We start from the raw sequence: 23,187 nt of genomic DNA, 5'->3' as shown, positions 1-23,187 counted from the left end.
CTATCAACACTAACCTTCAAACAGAACACAAGAATACTATGTATTGCTGTCACGGTTTTAAATGTATATCTCGTAATGTCTAATATCGTCTAAATTTTAAGTAATTCATTTTAGAACATTTTATTAAGTTAATAAAATTTTGTACACTTAAATATAATACGAACAAAAGCCATTATTCTGCCGTCAGTTATAATTTCGGTAAAGAATATTAGAGTAGTTAACCCATTTCCTATAAACATTGAAACTTTGCTGGCTGGAAGCTAACTAAATTATAAATAGTTTAGCTCACAAAGAAAAGTTTAAAAATTGCTGTTTCGGTTCAACCGCAAAATAGTTATCTCAACTTTTAACGAAATAATATTAAACGCATAAATTCCGCTAGTTTAAAACCAACAAGAGGCAAAAATGGTGAGTTTGTTTTTTAAATAAAAAAAATATTAAAGAAAAAAATAAATTTATTTTCATTATATAAAGTTTTACTTTTTAATTTAGTAATTTTAAAATACATAATATTAAAATTGTTTTGCTGTAATATTATTAAAGTTGAAAATATAAAATCTAATAATTCGATAAAGCTTTTAACATTTAGTCACTACGTTAGAAATAGGGACGCCTTTTGTACATTTTATTTTGTGGAATAATAGACACATAGTGTCTGTGTCTCTCTGGCTATTATTCCACAAAATTAATTCATTCCAAAAAAATCATTAGTACTTGTTACATTGGCGATCAGAAGAGAATTCATCTCGTGCTTGACGGTGAAGGAAAACATCGTGAGAAAATCTGCATGCGTCTAATTTCATTGGAGCAGCGTGGTGGAATAGGCTCCAAACCATCTCCTCAAAAGGGAGAGGAGCCCAGCCCAGCAGTGGGACATTAACAGGATGTTACTGTACTGTACTGCACATCGCCAATGCGCCACCAACCTTTGAACCAAGATGTCATGTCTTTTGTGACTGTAGTATAACCGGCTCACCCGCCCTTAAACCGGAACACTACAATACAAAATATTATTGTTTGACGTTAGAATATCTGATGAATGGGTGGTACCTATTCAGACAGGCTTGCACAAAGCCTTGCTACCGAGAAATATTCTAGGTTTCCTAGATTTAATTTTATTATAAAATTCACTTCTGTACAATAAAGAATATTTATAATTTACTAAACATTCTTTAAGTTGAAAAATAATCTTATTAGTTGTGACATACATCTATCGCTTGATCGCGAATTACAGAAAGCGCTATTGATTAAAATAATTATAATACCTAAATATACAAACATCAAAATAGCGTAACCGTATGTCGAAGGTTCTCAACAATTTACGACACGGCCGAGCGCATCAAGTTTCAAATTCATTTTCTAGTGTCGAATGAAGAAGAAATGAAGTAAAACAATTTTATACGTATCCATCTAAGGATTTTTTATACAAGAACCTTCGATGTTAAAGATAGGTATCGAACCTGTCTTTAACATCGAAGAAGAAAAAAAATCTATAAGTTTATATCATAGTCATATCGTTTATATAGTTTATAAAAGACATTGTATTCATGTATATAATATGGCACATGACAAAAGTTTTCTGTTCAGAAGTATGTCCTACATTACACGAACAATGTTGCAACAACAAGACCTCAGGGCGTCTTCGTGTTTTCTTTAGTTTTCTAACTAATCAGAGTTGATTTACAGTGCGAGCTTCTCATTTACCACAAAGGTTTTGTTGAAATCAAAAGACACTCGTGATGAATAAAAACTAATGAAATAACAATTAAGCATCTGAGTAGGAGATGTACGTGTACAAATTGTGTTGACAAGTTTTACTGGTGGTAGGGCTTTGTGCAAGCTCGTCTGAGTAGGTACAACCCACTCATCAGATATTCTGCCGCAAAACAACAGTACTTGGTATTGTTGTGTTCCGGTTTGAATGGTGAGTGAGCCAGGGACACAAGGGTCATAACATACATTCCCAATATACGCTCTGAAGGTTGGTGGTGTATTGGCGATTTAAGCGATGGTTAACATTTCTTACAACGCCAATGACTATAGGCGTGGGTGACCACATAACATCAGATGGCCCATATGCTCATCCGCCTACCTGTTCTATAAAAAAAAGCTTAAAACTAATCTCTCCAACACTTTAACGCACGTTCTATAATAAGCAGTAACGATAATTTGCTAGTTGGCTAAACGTAACTGCGTAATTGGATTCAGATGCGAGTATGCAACTCACATATCAACCCTAAGCTACTATTAAAGCTATGTACATTCATATTAAAATAAAATTAGATAAACATTATAAAGTTGAAACAGTGAAATGGATAAAAGCATCCATTTCAATATAAACACAAACGCAAATATCTCCTAAACTGTAGGACCTGATAACTTTATTGTAAGGGTAGTACAAATAAAATTAGAATTTGCTTTTAACAAGAGACCGGGGCAGCAAAACAAACAACGATATCGTCTGTCGTAAAATGGCACAAAGTTTTCGCTGGTTAATTCACCACTCTACTGTTTAAATTCGACGCTAGTTTTGTGGGTTATATATATATGAAAAATTTAAATATAACAAGTATGGAAATGCGATTTTTTATTGCCTTGAATTAAAATAATGGTGTGGTTTGAAATAATGATATTTTTATTTCTGGAAACGTTGCATGAAGTTACAGATGATTTTTAAAAATGTTAGTGAAATTGGACCCGACAGTACTATTAGATATCAGTTAACGGAAATAGTTATCAAGTATTAAGGACTAAGAAACTCAAGTGGTCATATAAATGCCAGTAAATGTCCTACTACTCCAAATGCCTTCTTTCTTCTCGAGGAGAAGTACCACCGTTGGTTCTTGTTCCCAACGCTGTTCCAAGTTCCGTTAGTGAAGTTGGACTTTTTAGATATGAATACATTATGTAGATATATCCTCTTTTTCTTTCCTTTCCTTGACTAGAACAGACTCCGTATATATATATACTCCAGAATAGCTAACTAAAGCGTTGTAAATATTTAAATAATAATAATTTAATATATGGTCCTTACAAATTTATCACATATATGTAATAAAAATATAATAATATTAATGTCCTCCAGACCGATTTCGGCCACGGTGGCCAATCTCAAGAGAGATTAGCCAACTACGCAGAATATATATTATAGTGCACAAGTATATGCGCAAACACAGGTGCACTCTCTATTCTCTAAGTCTCATAGTCCAATGGGACGACAATCCGACACGACCGGCAAGAGTTCAGGCACAGGACCAACGGCTTTACGTGCTTTACGAGACACGGGAGTGTATACACTTCCAACTTCCAGACTCCGGGCTGCTACTGAGAATTTTCTGACAGACCCAATAACTTTTTATTGGCCGACCTGGAATTGAACTCAGGTCTTCCGGGTCTGCGGCCTCACATCAAGCCACTAGACCAACGAGGCAGTCAAATAAAAATATCCAGTAATCCGTTAAATAATGACTGTACAATAATGATTGTTGCTCAGAATTTTTTTTTTTACAAATATTCTGAAAAATATGACACTTAATAAAATTGCTTTCCATGTTTATATTATTGGGAATTGCTATCATAGACTGGAGAAACGTCAATATTTTTTTTTATATTGGCCCTTCCGTTGTTGCGTTATATAAGTTATATGACTAGCTATTGCTAGGTATTTCCAAAAAAATTCCACAACAAGATACAAAATATGATATTGCTAGAAAGTGAAAACTATATGATACTTTTTGTTAACTATACTAGTGACTATGTACGAGTATTTGATTCGCCTCGTTATAAGCAGTAAAGGAAAACATCGTATGGAAACTCGAATGTATAGATTAAAAGTTTGCTGCATGTATAACCCATTTACAATGGAGCAGCGTGGTGGAATAAGCACCAAGCCTTCTCCTTAGAGAAGCCCAACAATGGAACCCTGACAAGTTTTTATTACAGTTTTACGACAAATGTCAATTTCAGGAATACAAAGTTGCCATTTTTATTAAACCTTGTACCACATTGTCAAACTTCTGACACAATGGTTAAACTTGTTTGCACTGACCGTTTCGTAAAAGTGGCGTTTTCTTTACATTCGGCCAACCTTTTGTTTGAAACGTAGTTCCGAAAAATATACACGAATAATTGAAGTGTAAAACTGGAATACAGTATGTTTTCTTGTTTATTCAACGGATATGTCACGCCTTAAATTTGTAAAATTTAATATTATTCACTGATAAATAAATGCCTGTTAAGAAAATATTAATTAGTAAGGCTTATTAAACTGTACATAATTATGTAGATGATAAAAGAGCTTGTACTTGTTAGTATGCGTAGATGTGCATATAAGATACATGAATATAATTATATATGGTTATTAATGTATTTTTTTTAATTGATGACAAAGAGCAACTATCGTATTTCTTGCCGTTTCTTTTTTCTTTAAAACCGATGACAACTTTATATTAAAAATAACCTTGAAAATTACGATTCAAAAGTTCATATAAAAGCTTACTTAAATAATAATAATAATATCCTGGGATTATTCACACATGACCATCTGATCCCAAATTAAGCAGAGCTTGTAATATGGAAACCAGACAACCTGGGTGGGAATAGAACCCACAACCTTCGGCGTAAAAGGCAAGTATCTACCGACCATGCCAACCGGTTCGCCAAATAAAGTATTTTATGTTTTGAAGTATATTTTTTATTTAGCACAAGCTAATTTTTATATTGCATTATTATAGTAGTAGTTACTTGTAGGTAATTAAATACCCCAGCAATGTCAATGGACTTATTGATGATACCTTTCCCTTCAATGAATAAAATCAACGGCCAAGTTTTCCTTACAACTAAGAAGCTCGTCAAGAGTACCATAATACACCAAAAGGCAAGGATTAATCTTGCACCTTTCTGGTTTCCCGTATAGTATTGGCCGATTGAGTTATTGAATCTCAGCAAATACATATATATTAGTACTGGGTATAGTTAGAGATACTACCCATTTCGTTTGTTGGCAATGTTCTGTCTTTATAAACTGTTATAACATGAGCCTATATTTATATAACTGTGACTGCTTCATTGGTCTTGTAGCTAGATATAAGGCCGCAGATTCCGAGGTCCTGGGTTCAAAACCCAAGTCGGGTCAATAAAAATGTTTGTGAGTTTTTCCGTAAAAAATTCACAGTAGCAGTCTGGAGTCTGGAAGTAAGAAGTGTGTACACTCTCGTGTCTCGGAAAGCACGGAAAGCCGTTGGTCTTGCGCCTAAACTTTTTCGGTCGTGTTGGATTGCCGTCCCATCGGATTATGAGAGTAAGGGAATAGAGAGTGCACCTGTGTTTGCGCACACACTTATGCACTATAATATATCCTGCGAAGGTGGCTAGTCTCACTTGAGATTGGCCGCCGTGGCCGAAATCGGGCTACATGATGGTAAGTAGTCACCACCCATAGACACCAACATTGAGTAAATAAGATTAAGTAACTAAGATTCACCCTTCAACCAGAATACAACAATAATAAGTATTGCTGCTGTGCGGAACACATCACTATGTGTCCGTACCCAGACGAACTCGCTAAAAGCACTAATGCCATGTAACTGTCACAAATATTTGTTAAAGTACTTTTAATTCTCAGCTCGTAACCGCTATTTGCTCACCAAAATTAGTCTATGTAGCGCCTTTCAGAAACTTTTAGTTTGGTAACAATGTTCTTTGACAGGATTTTAGTCAGATTATAAAATATGCTATTAAAGTAATAGTTCAGATCGAATTCCCAACTTTGCACCTCAATTTCAACAGTTGTTGGAAACATTCGGTCCTTTTCCTAATGTATTTAAGATAGCAGTTTATATTCGGCTTTAGGGTCAGGTTCGACTACAATGTTTATGAGACTTTTTGTTTTGTTTTATTTACATTCACGATACTAAAAGGTTTTTATTTTTTTAAATGTTTTTGTGTTTATTATTCCAATAGATTACAAATGTTCGTGGCACTGATCAACTGTGTGGCAGGTTCTGCGATAGTATGCGACAGTACAGACTGAAACGACACTTCGGTTTAAAGATATTCATTTCTCGTAAAGAATACAAAAAAAAAACTTAAAATCAGAAATTATAATTATATACAATAATATAATTTGCAAAAGTCAGATACAGTAAAATAAATAGTTAGAAACTTGAAACAGATGAAGGTAGTAATAGAAAAAATAATATATACTATTTATTTAGACTTAAATATAATGAACTAAAATTTAGATAAAGCCGAATAATGTATTAAATAATAGATAAAATCAAGAGAAAACAGAGGCGAGATGGCCCAGTGGTTACTCTTGAATCATATCTACTGAGAATTTTTCGACAGAAAAACCCTGTAACTTTTATCGGCCCGACCTCGGGATCGGCGGCCTCATAGCAAGCCACTAGTGACTAGACCAACGAAACAACAACAAATTGATATCCATATCTTCCGACTAGCTATCGCCTCGCATAACATATACGTATATAGGTTAATAGTTAGCTTTTAGTTCGGATTTAGCATTATAATGAAATTATGCGGTGACTTAGTTTCGTGGTAACGTTGGATTACGAAATATGGCCGGGATTCGAGTTATTGTTTTGCATTTATTGGCTGACCGCAAATCGGTAAACATATTTAGTTATATTTATGTATTTATGATTTCGGCTTTTTCATTAGTTTGCAAATCGAGTTCGGCTTATTCAATTATTTACGTTAATTGTTAATTAGTTTTGTGAATTAATACGTGTGTTGTATGTTCGTATGATTAATACGCGGTATGTTTCCAGCTCGTATTACTGTCCATCAGTCATTAAATGTAGCAGAAAATTCTGTGACTTTTATATCAATTTAAAAATTACATAACGGGAGAGACAAAATTAAAAAATAATCGCTGCTATATACAACATTAAATAAAATCAATTATACCTACCGTTCTTAAAAATATTCGTAAGATTAACTGGATAGAATTGTTTTATTTATTATTTTTATTATATATATATATATATATATATATATATATATATATATATATTTGTTATATTACAAATTATATATTACCTTTATTCACATTACCTAAATAAAAATGGTCTTCTGTACTATTAATTTTTTTATATTTAGAGCGATTTCATAAATCAAATTATTGTAAATATGTATATAACCATTAACTTTGTTTATTCATTCTAAGGGAAAGAATTATTTAATGAATTACTAAATTAATTCGTTAATTAATTCCTATTGTTTAACTTAAAATAACTTGTTATATATAGGTGAGCCAGCTATTCGTTCTCGTTCTGCACGTCTCACAGTGTTAGTACCACCTGAACCACCTAAGATCTTAAAAGGACCGACTATAGAAGCTGTGGAGGAAGGCGAAGTTACCTTGGAGTGTGTGTCTGTTGGTGGAAAGCCTGCTGCTGAAGTAAGTGTTTATATATCTGTGTATATATACCTTTTTTATTTATTTATAAAAATATAAGGTATGAAGAATTGTACAATACACGTTAGAATTGTAACAGATGTGATATTTTTTTTATATTATAGAAAGGCGGACGAGCATATGGGCCACCTGATGGTAAGTGGTCACCAACGCCCACAGACATTGGCATTGTAAGAAAAGTTAACCATCGCCTACATCGCCAATTTGCTACCAACTTTGCGAACTAAGATGTTATGTCACTTGTGCTTGTAATTACACTGGCTCACTCACCCTTCAAACCGGAACACAACAATACCAAGTACTGCTGTTTTGCGGTAGAATATCAGCGAGTGGGTGGTACCTACCCAGACGAGCATGCACAAAGCCCTACCACCAGTATTCTAGCTATTCTGTAAGAACTCACTTCATTACTCAACCGAGAAATATCAACAATTGACTTATGTTGATATACTATTTTGATGCGTGTATTCTTGAAATGTTATAATTATAATGGTCAATGTCACATATAACTTTTTGATATTTCACGACCGTACGAAACAACGCAGAATGTTTCGAGTTTGCTCTTACAGAAGTAACGTGAAAAACGCGAATCTCTTGTTCCTGTAGGGCTACAGGAACAAGAGATTCACGTTTTTCACGTCAATAGACAAAATTCTAAGCTGCTTATTTAATAAAATTAGATATACTAAAACTTTTGAAACACGCTTTTTCTGGTATAAGGTTTAATATACGTATGTAGTATATATTCCATTTAGGTTAAAGAAATGTCTTCCTATTTATTAGTAAAGATAAATATATAGATGATTACTAATGTGTCTAGTATACTATCCTCTATCTCTATAAGTGTCAAGAATGGTTATAATTTTATAAAATTAATTAATTTTTAAAGCTGAATTTGTTCCTTTTGTTATAGATCACGTGGGTTGATAGTGATGGAGGGGTGTTGAGTCAAGGGGTAACTTACACTGTGGAGGTGATGGGCGATGGACGAAGGTTTATTGCTCGGTAAGATATTTTTATACACAGTGCGCATGAGCTTAAGTATACGTTTGGGATGAGCGAATATACGAGTACATGTAGCATATGAATGTCAATAGATGTAGGTAGATCTGTTTGAGATTAATAGATTTCGACAATCGACATTTTTTGAACCGTAACCGTACCGTAACCGTAACAGCCTGTGAATGTCCCACCGCTGGGCTAAAGGCCTCCTCTCCTCTTTTTTGAGGAGAAGGTTTGGAGCTTATTCCACCACGCTTCTCCAATGCGGGTTGGTAGAATTCACATGTGGCAGAATTTCAGTGAAATTAGACACATGCAGGTTTCCTCACGATGTTTTCCTTCACCGTAAAGCACGAGATGAATTATAATCACAAATTAAGCACATGAAAATTCAGTGGTGCTTGCTCGGGTTTGAACCCACGATCATCGGTTAAGATTCACGCGTTCTTACCACAGGGCCATCTCGGCTTTTTTGAACGATTACAATAAAATTTGGCATTCAATTATGTTAAGTATGTATTCATTATAGTTTTTATACTAAACACTTTGAAATTCGCCGCCAGATGGCAGTGCAGCTCATCGTGATCACAATAACTTATATACACAGACAGTACAACGTATGTCAGGTTTTGTTAGTAGATTATAATATTGAAACTACTTTTAGCTTAATATATAACTTTATATATATAAATATAAATGCCAAAATAATTTAACGTGGCTCTATGTTTTCAAAACTGTTAAACCGAAATCGATGAAAATTTGTACAGTTGATAGGTGATTATAATGTAAGTAATTATAAATTATTCAATTAAGTACTTTAAGTATATTAAGAAATGAATTGAACGGACAAAGTCTAATAATTGTTAGAATTGTAACGTTTTAACATGAAACGGTTAAATTTGCATATATGTTTTTATTGCGTAGGAGATGGTAAAATAAGTTTCATTCTACTAAGTTATTTTCTTATATGTATGAGCTTAATTAATTCTACTAAAAATGAAATAGCTATTTAAAAACATTAATTAACTAGTTTGAACACAGACTGAATTAGTAACAAGGAGAGAAATATTTTAAAAATCAGTTTAAAAGAAAAATACGTTAATTATATTTAAATGTTATTAAAATAAAATTATAACAATAACGTTCTAAAATGTTTAAAATTTTGTTATAATTAATAATCCTTATTAGGCCCAGTGGTAAGAACGCGTGAATCTTAACTGATGATCGTGGGTTCAAACCCGGGCAAGCACCACTGAATTTTCATGTGTTTAATTTGTGATTATAATTCATCTCGTGCTTTACGGTGTAAGAAAACATCGTGAGGAAACCTGCATGTGTCTAATTTCTCTGAAAATCTGCCACATGTGTATTCTACCAACCCGCATTGGAGCAGCGTGGTAGAATAAGTTCCAAGCCTTCTCCTCAAAAAAAAGAGGAGAGGAGGCCTTTAGCCCAGCAGTGAGACATGCATAGGCTGTTACGAATACTAATAATTATTTAGTAATAAACATTAAGAACTGTGTAGTATTTGAAATTGTCCTAAACATTTAGTTATATTATATTTAATGGCTGGTATTATTTTAGTAAATAAATATACACAAATAAAAATATTTATTGAACAATATATATTTGTATTGTTTGGTAAGATAAAAATCGGTTGCTGGCAACTCAACCCATTTGTTCCAACCCAGTTCTTTTATAATTTGAACGAATTAGATTATTAATTAAAAAAAACCTCTGTAAACTCTGATGTAGTGCGTACACCATAATAATAATATTAAGTTAATTTTACAATACTAACACAGATCTACTCTCCGCCTTCGACCGAGACGACAGCATCACGACCAGACATACTCATGCCAAGCTCAAAATACAGCCGATCGAGCTTATAAGGCTGCGTTTATAAAGTTAAAGGTAAGACGCTAAACGATTAACCTCTTTTTTATTAAGAATGGTAATAGCACTAAGTACACTTCATGAAAGTTTAAAAAAAATAAAACTTGTAAAGAAAAACGTCGAGATGAAATTTGTAAAGTGTCGGATAAAAATAAACTTAAAATCTTCCAATCGAAAAGATAGATTGTCTTAACAGTAGGATATTTATTTACCACCTTTTAATTTCATATATAAAATTTATTAGAGCGACAATTAAACACGATTATCATTCAAGTTAGTTAATGCGACGACAGTCAGTATAAAGCCGATAAAATATTAATTTCAACTTAAAATCATAAGTTCAACTTATCACAGAAGTTTGATAAGTTTGCACTTTCAGTAATCTATCAATCTATTAGTGTTTCAACGAGTTCTAGATTCTGATAAGTTTAACACGGATTAATTTACGAAAATCTCGACGTAAAAGGGTGTCCCGTTTAAAGCCTCTATCTGTATCGAAGTCAGACAGTTTAATTGAGTTTTTAGGTTTGATATTTGATGCTATCAGTTGTGTACTAATTTAAGGTAATTTATATTGTTTTTTTTATTTAAAAGAGGTGGGCATGAAAATGAAAATGAAATGGGTGAGATGAACACACAACATTACTAAACATTGTTGTATGAGATGGTACCTATTCAGACGAGTGTGCACAAAACCCTACCACCGAGTACAACTCGTAACTAAACTTCCTTTGTTTCGAGTTAAAATATTACTAGACGTTTAAAAAATGTTTAACAATACTTCTTTATAATTTGAATAATCATTTTATCATCATCATAATATTATAAGGCAACATAAAACCATTTTTCTAATAAAATTACTTTTGTAAATAATTGTATTAAAAGAAAAGAAAAATATACAACTTCGAAATATCAGGGAAAATCTTAATACATTTTTTTATGAAATCCTCTAAGCAATTATCTTGCGAATTCTCATTTGAAATTACGCGTCATCATGTTTTAACGACATCCTAAAGTCTCGAGATCTCTAAAAACTGTAATGGTGACGTAAAAATGAAATATACAAATAAAAAAGAGATATTTACAGCGAAAATTGGATGTGTAATCCCGCCTACGGCTTTGGCTTATTGACGTCATTCTTATCACAAATATTTTTGAAGTTGCCAACTTGTCCGCAACTTTTATATAAAATTGTATTTGTTTTATTTGTCGTAAGCCCCACTGAGGATTTTTTTTTTCGTTATGTTACGTAAAACATTTTTCTTCGAAAGCTTGGCTTGAATTTTCATCCACTGGTTTTGCTTCCCGGCTCTGTTTGTTGATTATATTTTCTTTAAATGTAATAAAAAATCAACCCAAATTCGACTGATAAAAAACTACAACATTAACACATCTTCTGCATAGATTATAAATGGAATACAAAGGTACGACAACAAAAACTGTTTGTTGTCCACTGGGCCAGATTGAGGTTATTCCAATATTTATATAAATGTACCCAGTATCCAGCTTAATCTCGAAAACTCAAGCTTAAACCTTACGAAATTATAGAATGTCTGAGTGGCTTGATTATTAAAAACCACAGTGAATAAATAATTTACAACTAGGAAAAAAAATTAAATTTTCAACGGTTCAATATGTATACATAAAAAAGACATTCCGTTTCATAATATACATAACATTATTCTTATGGAATAATATAACATGATGTTTTAATGATTACAGAATTAAAGACATTTGAGAATCATTAGTTCATTCATTGAATTAAATAATGAAATACATCACATATTATTTCATCAAATATTTTTGGTCATTCTCCTAGGAGAACTCATAAAACAATAGATATAATGAACGTGCGACAATATATCTGAGATAAGAACGTCCAAAATAATCTTCTAAAATTAATTTCTCGAAAACTTATCGTGACTTCACCAAGAATAGTTTAATTAAGACCGAACGTAGAATGTACTCAGAACAAAAGATCTCAACTTGCATCGAGTGTCATAAAATTGAATTAGATAAAATAAAACGTACATATTGCACACATAAATTACTCCTTAAGCCAAAGTCGCCAATAAACGGATAAAGGAAAAACGTAACGAAATAAAGAAACAGACGCTAAAGGAAAGCCTTCACCACAATTTTTGTCTTACCAAGAATTTCCGAATAGCCGTGTGCCATCCAAGATAATTTGACCCATGAATCTTGAACGTCTCTCTGAATTATCACAACTTTAGTGCTGAGTAGAAAAATAGGGTGGATCATTGTACTCTGGTCGTGGTTTTATACTAGTAAAGTGAAAATAAGAAGGCTATGTAATTTTCTGACGACGCTCTGGAAGTGTCAGCAAAGACTGTATTACGTTGCAGACAACTTTTAATGCTCCATTATTTTTAGGTCTTTGCTATATATTGAAATTGGATTTTATATTATTATTTACTACTTGATAAAAATTTCTAATCTTTTCCGCTATCAAGTTATAGCCTATATTAGCTAAAAATATAGAAAACATTAAGTGGCCGTAAAATTTATTTCTAAATAATTTACATATTTAGTCAGCGATATTTAAGGTTAACTTCTCAAGAGCAGATAAGTTTTTGCCCAGCTGTATTGACCATTGTACAGACTGTTACTTTAAGACTCACTGTTAATTTTATTGTCATGTTTAAAATTAGCTTATAATAAACTTATTAGCAATAGTATTGTTGTGTGCCGATTTGAAGGAGCGAGTTTAACTATAGGCACAAGGGAGATAATATCTTACTTCCCAAGGTAAGTAGCACCATGGCAATGTAAGGAATGGTTTCTTACAGCGCCAATGTATATGGGTGGTGGTGACCACTATCACTACTCGTCCGCTTACTTGTTACAAAGCAAAGGTAAAACGAGAAAAAGAAAGTACAGTACAGTAACAGCCTGTGAATGTCCCACTGCTGGGCTAAGGCCTCCTCTCCCTTTTTGAGGAGAAGGTTTGGAGCTTATTCCACTACGCTGCTCCAATGCGGATTGGTGGAATACACATGTGGCAGAATTTCAGTGATAATTTCACTATTATTTATTATTATTTTTAATTACATGCAGGTTTCCTCACGATGTTTCCCTTCACCGTCAAGCACGAGATGAATTATAATCACAAATTAAGCACATGAAAATTAAGTGATGCTTGCCCGGGTTTGAACCTTGAACTAAGCCACCTCGACGAGGGAATAAGAAAAAGAAAGAGTACACGCAAATTCATATGTTTTTGTCAAACTATCATTTTGTTCGAATTTCGACCCCTAAGCGAACACTAGTCATGTTTAAAAAGTTTTAGCAAAACATTTTTCTTTTTATACGGCTTGACTAGAATAGGACATTATCCTTTGAAGATGAATGACTTACAAAGAGCCGCTTTTTAGCGTCGTTGCTTTGCATTGTAGATATAATTCTGCTTGTAAACTTGAAAATCAACGTTCCTATCATTCTGTTTACTAAAATGGAAGCGTAGCGTTGTAGAATGCTAAGCATGCGACGGGTTGTCAGTATATAGTCGGGGCTTAAATAATTCTTGAGGTCCATACGTCCTTTGAGAATGTAATGTTTTGTTTTGTAACTTGCAATCCTTAATTGAATATACATAATTATCTGATAGGCCACAGTGTAGGCTGGTAGTTTTACATTTAGTATTATCCTGTAAATTCAAAAGTGCGTCGAAAATTCAAAGGGTTAATATAATATATAAGTAATTAAAATAATTGTATAATAAATATTGAATAGGTCTTATAATAATAAACCTATCACAACAATAAATCAACGTATAAAGATTAATCTTACTAACCTCTAGTTGGTCGATAGATGTTGGAAGAAACGAGTATAATGTGATAGCCAACAAAAATAACCAAATTTAACCCATGTATGAATAGTGTTAATAATATTCGGTACCAGGTTAGCACCAAGTTGCCAGCTATTATGTATTTGTTATTCCACTTTACAAGTTCATGTCGATTTAATTTCCTCTACAATCAGGTCTAATAAATTAGCAACGTCAGCTATTTATAATTACAATTATTTAACGCATTGGTCACACCAATAACATTTGTCAGCAACCTTCTTTTCCATTCACATTTCCAACTGTCCACAAAGATACAGCCCTTAAATAGTTATTCGTTTAACACCCATATTCTTGAATGTCTTAGAGTAGTCGAGCGCTCAATGTAATTCCAGTATCATTACACGCAACAGACATTTTCTTTATATTAGTTCGGTATTTAATCTAACATTGTCTTGTCTATGGCTTCGTCTAGACTTTAGATATCGGAAACTAATCCGTTAAATGCTTAAGCTATCAAGTTGTTACGACATGCGTATATATTTTTATTAATAGAATAGTGTTGCTGCTCAGTAAGGGCAATGTTCCTTATAGCTGTTAAATCAATTGAACAGCTATTGGAAAGATTCGTATTATATCAGTTGAAATATATACGTTTTGTGGTTTTATATTGTCATAATTATGGTAGGACCGATGTTGGTCACGGCGAGCAATCTTAAAAGAGACTAGACATTTGCGCAAGAGATTATATGATAAGAACCAGGAAAGGCAGTCTCACACGATTGGATAAAATATAGCGATAGAACCAAGGGCTTCCCGAGGCAGCCATGTAAACACTGACATATTGAATTTTTTCCAATAATATCCAGAATTTTTTGGGTCGCCGTCTGTGTTCTCTTCACTTTGATGATCCAAAATTATGATAACCGGGTAAGACCGGGAGGAGATAAGGCTCTGGAACGGATACTTTCTATCCAAGGCATGGGAGTCGTTACAATCAACTTCACTGGTCTCTGAAATAGTTCTCTGATCTATTTATGAAATGTGATACATAAATTCCACATAGTTTATAAGCACAATCTGGAATTCGAACTTGGGATCTCGGGATTCGTCAATATAAACTAGTCTTGCAATATACTAACGAGATCATATATACATTATATTCTAATAGTACAGTTAAGTAACAGCCTGTTAATGACCCACTGCTGGGCTAAGGCCTTCTCTCCCTTTTGAGGAGAAGGTTTGGAGCCTATTCCACCACGTTACTCCAATGAGTGTTGATAGAACACACATGTAGCAGAATTTCAATGAAATTAGACACATGCAGGTTTTTTACGCGATATTTTTCTTCACCGTCAAGCACGAGATGAATTACAAACACAAATGAAGCACATGAAATTTTAGTGCCGCTTGCCCTAGTTTGAACCCACGATCATCAGTTAAGATTCACGCGTTCTAACCACTAGGCCATCTCGGCCACCGCCAGGCCATTCAAATAGAATAAAGTAATATAAACAATAATCTTAATAAAACCATAGTTAAAACTAATATTAAAAAGCATATTATGAGTTGTAAAATAGTTATTCTAAATGGAACTTCAGTTTCGCAGTTCGGTCGGAACATAACAATCCAATTACAAGATATCCTACAGACTTTAAGCTCTTGGAAATTGTTTAAAAATTAAATAAGAGAATGTTCTTGCATCCTTTCGTTTCATTGTTGGGTGTGTCTTTTTAATTACGTTTTTTCATGTGTGTTATAAAAACTATGTAAAATAACAAAATATATTTTGAAATTATTTTGTAGAACATTTTCAATTATCGATATTTCTTAAGATCAAAAATAAATAATATAATTGTAGATAAAAATTGCGGTAATATTATAACTTGGTTTTTATACTATAGTGCATAAAACGTAATATAATTTTAATTTTATATTTTATACCAAATCAAATTATTCTACTGGTAGTAGAGCTTTGTGCAAGCTCGTCTGGGTAGGTACCACCCACTCATCAGATATTCTACCGCAAAACAGCAGTACTTGGTATTGTTATGTTTCGGTTTGAAGGGTGAGTAAGCCAGTGTAATTACAGGCACAAGGGATATAACATCTTAGTTCCCAAGGTTGGTGGCGCATTGGTGATGTAAGCGATGGCGATGGCAAAAGCGTTGGTGATCGCTTACATCTGGCCTTATGCTCGTCCGCCTTCCTATTCTATAAAAAAAATCTTTATTCAAGTAGGTATATATAGGTACAATTGAAACGCCATGATCAGAATGTCGGTTCACACTTGTCTACAAAAACTTATGTCCTGCTTTTACGAGATAATTTGTAAATATGCTGATGGTGTTTCGAAGATCAATAAATAAAAATCAATCTTATCATATTATTATTCGAAAATAGTATATACTAAATATAATAATAATAATATCTTTCAGACCGATTTCGGCCACGGCGGCCATTCTCAAAAGAGATAAGCCAACTACGCAGAAGATTTTATAGTGCACAAGTGTGTGCACAAACACAGGTGCACTCTCTATTCCGTAACTGTCATAATCTGATGGGCGGCAATCCGACACGACCGGAAAGAGTTCAGGCGCAGGACCAATCTGCTTTCCGAAACACGGGAGTGTACACACTTCTAACTTCCAGACTCCGGGATGTTACTTAGAATTTTCTGACAGAAAAACCCAATAACTTTTTATTGGCCCGATCTGGGATTTAACCCAGGAACTCTGGGTCTGCGGCCTTACATCAAGCCACTAGACCAACGAGGCAATTATACTAATTATAATAAATAAAGTAAATATTATAAAGTAAAAAAATATTTTATTGGGCAATATATACGCATTTACATCAGGATCTCCGAAAACGTTAAAAAAAATTCATTCGAATAAAATCGTTAAGGAACGTTTGTGTTTTAAAATTATAAAGCTATGAATTGTTTCTTTTTTCTCAGTTTCGGCAGTAACTAATCCCGTCTTCTAACTGTCTGTTTGCTCCCACATTTGTTGGTACATCACTAATTATTATACCATTAAACATCAATCAATATGCATTAAGTCATATAAAGTGAAGCGACTGTAATTACAGGTACAAAGGGCTTAAGTACTGGATCATACCGTTGGCATGAAAGCAATATAAATAGTTATGTCTGTTTGAATATGACATTTGGGTTCTAGCAACTATTTAGATAATTTCCTAGAATGAGTAGCGAGATTTACTACCCTAGCTAAATTATATATTTTATGATATTTCGGTGAAATTTCCGTTTAATTGAATTTTGATGTAAAACATATTGTATTGATGCGCCCTTGGCATGCCTTAGCACTAGGGGATTGCACAGTACCCTGGGAACCCTCCCTAGAGAATGGAGGCACTCATAGGCGGGCTGGCCGTCAGAGCGTCACGGTAGCATGCGCAAGTGATCCCGTGGCGCTCCTCGTTAGGACGGAAAGGGTACCGCTGGTTTTTTAGAGGGTATTCGGGGCGTACTCGGCTCTTTGGACACCGGCAAGCCTCACATACCCTCATATAACATGGTAACCTTAAGGCAAACGACATGACGCTGTCTTATCCAAAGTCGATTGCATTTCGTATAATATCTTACTAAGTATATTACAGATTAAAACGAAGTATATTTTAACATAAATTTCATAAAATGTGTCCCCTTGAAAAAATATATAATTATTGATAAGCTCAAATAAAAGATAGGTCTTTGCGCAGGCTCGCCTAGTTGGATATTACTCAATCGTAAACTGATACCACTATAAAAAATAAAGCTATATTACCGTTTGAAGGTTGAGTGAGCTAGTTATTTACAGGTACACGAGACAGCCTGTAAATATCACTGCTTGGCTAAGACCTTCTCTCCTCTTAAGGATAAGGTATTCACTGCACTTTTTTTTTTCTCGCAGTGGAAACCTTCAGAAAGGTACCCGGGTCCTATGGGGGTGGAACCGGGTTATGTGGGATTCTTACCCACCAAAACCACTGCGATGGCCGTCCTTAGCAGGGATCGGAGAGGCTGCGGGATCGTGTTGAAATAACGCATCTGCGGCCTCTCCCGTGCTTTGCTCCACTGTGGCTCGGCGGAGCTCTCATCAGGGGGCGACTCTAGCCCCCTCGCACTCCTCGCTAGTGCGTACGGCAGCGCGAGGTCATCACGGCTGCAGTCCTCCACAGGGCCATCTGAAATAGGACACGTGAGGCCCCCACCTCACGCATCCAAGGCCCCAGGGTTACGCCCTATCTTTTAAGCCCCGGGCGTCTGGGCTATGGGAGGGCCGAGATGACGCCGTCGTCGTCTCCGCTGAGCAGGATCGGCCCTTTCCCGTTCCCGCTTCGCCGTCTCCTTCTGAACCATGACGGTTTCACAGAAGGAGGCTACGGCCCTCCACGCCGATTCCCTGCGAAGCATCGCCGACACGATTGCTCGCAGGGACAGGTCTTGTCCGACTTAACGGACCAGGATCTCCCTCTCCGCACTCCACGCGGGGCACACCTCCAACGTATGCTGAGCGGTGTCCCGGTCCGCGCCACAGTGGTGACATATCGCCGTCGATTCGCGTCCGATCTTACACAGGTATTCTCCAAAACAACCGTGACCGGTAATAACCTGCGTAAGTCGGAAGGTGACTCGTCGCTTTCGTCTCATCCAGGCTTCGAAGGCTGGCAGGATCGCTCCAACGATTCACTGCACTGCTTCAATGCGGATTGGTAGATACATGAGTACATGTGGTACATTTCACTCGACACATAAATTTCTTCACGATGTTTACCGTTACCGCACGATATGGATGAATACAAAAGATGCGCATGAAAACTCAGTGCCCTCTTTGCGCAAAATGGACTCAAAAAATTAGCTTTAAAACTAAATACTGACACAGCCTTAGTGCGGTGCGTGGTTGTCCGTGGTCGTCTTTGCGTGAATAATCCGCAGAATCACGCACCGTGGGAAGCCAATCTTTAGATGCCATGGTTGGTGTCGTATTGATGGTGCAAGGAGTTGTTTTTATCTTCTACTATGCCAGTGTATTAGTCTATAAGGTTTTTTGCTTAAGTTTATTTGTACGCCTTTATTATTATTTTTTATTTGTCTAGGTTCAATATGCACCAAAAGTACGCATGGTCATCAAGTCCAGGGCAACAAATGACCGTATCTTGGAAGGAGATAAGTTAATCATAGGTTAGTAATTATAGTGCTACATAACTATTAAATTCATTGTATTAAGTACGTCTTGACTTACATCTCAAAAACCTAAAAAAAATAGTCAATATTTTATTTAATTATTGATTTAAAAATGTTATTTGTTTTTTTTTTTTATAAAAGAGTAATTATATTATATAAATAAACATAATATTCTTGTCTATGTTAGAATATTTTGGTAATTTACATATTTTTTTTTTCAAAATATTATATTATGCCTGATTTAAAGATATACAAATAGGCGGTCTTATTGCTAAAAACAAATTATATTAGATTTTTTAGTTATTATTATATACATTTAATTTTAATTATTTTTAATATGAAATAATAAATACAAAAGTTTTGTTAGATGTTTGTTACTCAATCACGTTTGAATTACTTGCTTCAATTAATCAAATAACCATTTTAATTCATTAAAGCAAAATCAGTAGTAGATATTTATTTATTAAATAAGGCATACAAACAATGAATTTACAAAGCTATTATAGAATCATAATTACGTGTGAAATATTCTGCGTAAACACATCACTTAGAGATACGCACAACACTTTATATATTAATGAGTAAAAGTAACTAAAGTAAATAACATAAAGTAAATAAGACAGAAGGGCCGGTTGGCGTGGTTGGTGGATACATGCCTTTCACACCGAAGGTTGTGGGTACGATTGCCATCCAGGACAGACATTTGTGTTCATGAACATGTTTGTTTGTCCTGAGTCTGAGTGAAATTATCTATATAAGTATGTATTTACAAAAGAAAAGTAGTATATCAGTTGTCTGGTTTCCATTGTACAAGCTCTGCTTAGTTTGGAATTAGATGGCCGTGTGTGAATAATGTCCTAGGATATTATTAAAATAGCTTATACATATAATTAAAATTAAAGGGCAACTATCAGAATAAATAGGTCTATCTTCGGGACACTACAAATAATATTATGTTGTGTGACCCAACCAATGAACACAGGTTCAGAATAATAATACAAAATAGGATAGTATATCTTATATCAAAGTAAATTTTACTTTGTGAAAGTTAATATGAGATATCTGAGTTAATTTCAATTAAAACGATACTAAAAACATTTTGATTTCCCAGGTTGCCAAGCTACCGCTAATCCGAACAACCTCACTTATAGATGGTATGTGAACAACGAACAAGTGCTTTCTGCAAAGGGCAATGAACTGGTAAGTTTAATAGAAATTATTTCAATTAATTAATACTAATAAAATCGTCAGGGTAGGCCCGGCCCACTCATTATATGTAATACCGCCAAGCATTACTTATTGTGGTGTTGTGTTATTCCGGCTTAAATTGTGAGTGAGTCAGTGTAACTACAGCCACAAGGGACATAACATCTTAGTTCCCAAGGTTAGTGGCACATTGGCAATGTAAGGGATGGTTACCGCCCATATAGTAAGTAGGTATACTTAATATTAGGTCAAAAATAAAGAATGAGTTTGAACGCGCTGATATAAGGATTTATCGGTCGCATTTGTGAAAATATAGTTGCCATAGAAGGCTATAGACTATATAACTTCACGCTACTACCCTTCTTAGAACAGTAACGCTTAACGAGGGTAAAATAGAGCAGCCACTTATATACAAAACTTCATAATTCCGTGATGTCTAACGATGCGATAGTCAAATGTTTGGGTCATGAGCTAGTGTCAAACAAACGAATTATAGAACTTAACACATAAAACAATAAAGAAAATATCAATAATATTTTTTACCCAAAGAGCTAATTATGGGCTGGAACAGTGATTCTACCAGCGAAAATCCATACTTTGAATTGCTGTGTTCCTTTGCAGAGTTGCAAAGTCAGTGTAAGGAATAGTATACACTTTTACATTTAGCACACATCAAACGCTTCCCTTGCTAGAAAAATATTGATTTAATAAAATAAAATAATAATAATAATAATATCCTGGGACATTTTTCACACACGGCCATCTGATCCCAAATTAAGCTTGTAAAAAACTTGTGCTATGGAAACCAGACAACTGATATACTACATATACTACTTTTTTTTTGTAAATACATACTTATATAGATAATTACACCTAGACTCAAGACAAACAGACATATTTATACACACAAATGTCTGCCCTGGGTGAGAATCAAACCGACAACCTGCGGCGCGAAAGTCAAGAATCTACCAACCACGCCAACCAGCTCGTTATTAAAAAAAACACAGTAAAGCCACTGGGAAATATGTCAAAAACGCCTTAATTTTATTTCAAATTTAGTCCAGTGTGAAATAGAACAACTCACTTGCCTGATATACACTATTAAAATGTACATATTTAGATATAGTAATTTTTAAGTGCAGTCATATAAAACCAATTTATTCTACATACAGTTTTAAAAACACGCTCTGTTTTTATGGTCTCCATTTTTTATATTAGCATTTATAAAATTTAAAATATTTAAATTTTCCGAATATGTTAAAAGGAACTTGCGGTTTGGCTGCCTGCGTGTACGTCTAATTCTGTTTGCATTTTATAGTCTTCCTTAGTGAAATTATTTTAAATTTTTTTACATCTTAAAAAGCTTAGGGCGTTTCGACTATTACATTTAATATTTTGTTACTTTATATAATACTAGCTACCCGACCCGGCTTCGCACGGGTAGAATATTGGCTTCGGTGGCTCACGCTATTAAATCTCCTAGTCCGCATGTTTTTTTCCGACATCTTCAATAATCATGGTCATATTTCAGCCAATTTACATAAAACCTCAATGAATGATACATCTAAACCTTCCTTATAAATAACTCTATGCGCTGTATCAAAATCGGGGATACTTTGTGTTTTTAATATCCGGTGATACTAATAAAATCCGGCAGATGTTGTATTGCTTGTGGATATATAGCTATGGCTATGGTTTGTACTAATTACTATGGTGATAGGTTGAATGGTATATAAGATGATGATGATGTTTTCCTAACTGATTCCGCCACGGAAATAAAGAGAGCATCCGCCCTCTTTATTCCCACATTCTCATAATCCGATGGGATGGCAATCCGACAAGACCGGAAAGAGTTAAGGCGCAGGAACAACGGCATGCTTTCCGAGGCACGAGATACTTCAACAAAAAAAAAACAATAAATTATTATTACCCTTACCTGTGATTGTGATTGCCTTGGCATATGTGGGCTTATATATAGCCCCTAGATCGAGAGCCTGTAACTTTATTATAAACCTTATCACAACTCTCAACCTACAACAACTGCTTAAAAATATCAAGTTCTCAAAATCAAACACATAAACGAATTCGAACAAAAACGAGAATATTTTTTGTATAAAAAGAGATTATACACAAGCAACATGGATAACTCAGTAATATTTATACACCGCTGCTGACATACTAACATACTGGAGGACTTTCGAACAAAGTTCGTGTTTTCGACATATTTTTATATGAACAAAAGCATCGTTGCAGATTTAGGTTTCATTAAGTTCGGCTCAACATTTTATCGCTTAATTTTGTCTTTAGCTTCTAACGCGAACAATATTCTTGAAAATAGCACGATTAGGCTTGCTTTTGTGCATACGAGTTGATCCTGCACCTCATACTTTGCATCAACTAGCACGTGAATAGAACGTCGATTAAGAAGCGTGCTAGTTCACAACTCTACTCTTTTCATATATAAATGTTAATATTATGCTATTATAGCATATATCTGAAGTGTTCTTCTGTGCTATTAAATAGCATATGAATCTTATGGTTTATCACTTAAATTTATCAAGTGATATTAAATTAATTAAACGACATTTCTTTGGCAATTAATTGGAATTTGCGAAAATTATTAAAAAGTGTAATTACCATTAGCCG

General features: G+C 34.3%; 1 protein-coding gene across 1 annotated transcript in view; it reads left to right on the top strand.

Annotated features, from left to right (window-relative positions):
• Positions 1-23,187, top strand: part of LOC126778384 (irregular chiasm C-roughest protein-like) — a 55,629-nt gene that overhangs the window by 12,114 nt on the left and 20,328 nt on the right. The window contains exons 4-8 of the mRNA XM_050501874.1: positions 7,272-7,423; positions 8,355-8,446; positions 10,249-10,357; positions 19,248-19,332; positions 20,447-20,535. Coding sequence (XP_050357831.1) covers positions 7,272-7,423; positions 8,355-8,446; positions 10,249-10,357; positions 19,248-19,332; positions 20,447-20,535 — 527 coding nt within the window. The remainder of the gene's footprint in view (positions 1-7,271; positions 7,424-8,354; positions 8,447-10,248; positions 10,358-19,247; positions 19,333-20,446; positions 20,536-23,187) is intronic.

The sequence above is a fragment of the Nymphalis io genome, chromosome 26 (assembly GCF_905147045.1).
Source record: "Nymphalis io chromosome 26, ilAglIoxx1.1, whole genome shotgun sequence".
NCBI classification, from domain to species: domain Eukaryota; kingdom Metazoa; phylum Arthropoda; class Insecta; order Lepidoptera; family Nymphalidae; genus Nymphalis; species Nymphalis io.
Note: the sequence above shows the minus strand (reverse complement) of the source record. Positions and strands in the feature narration are given on the sequence as shown.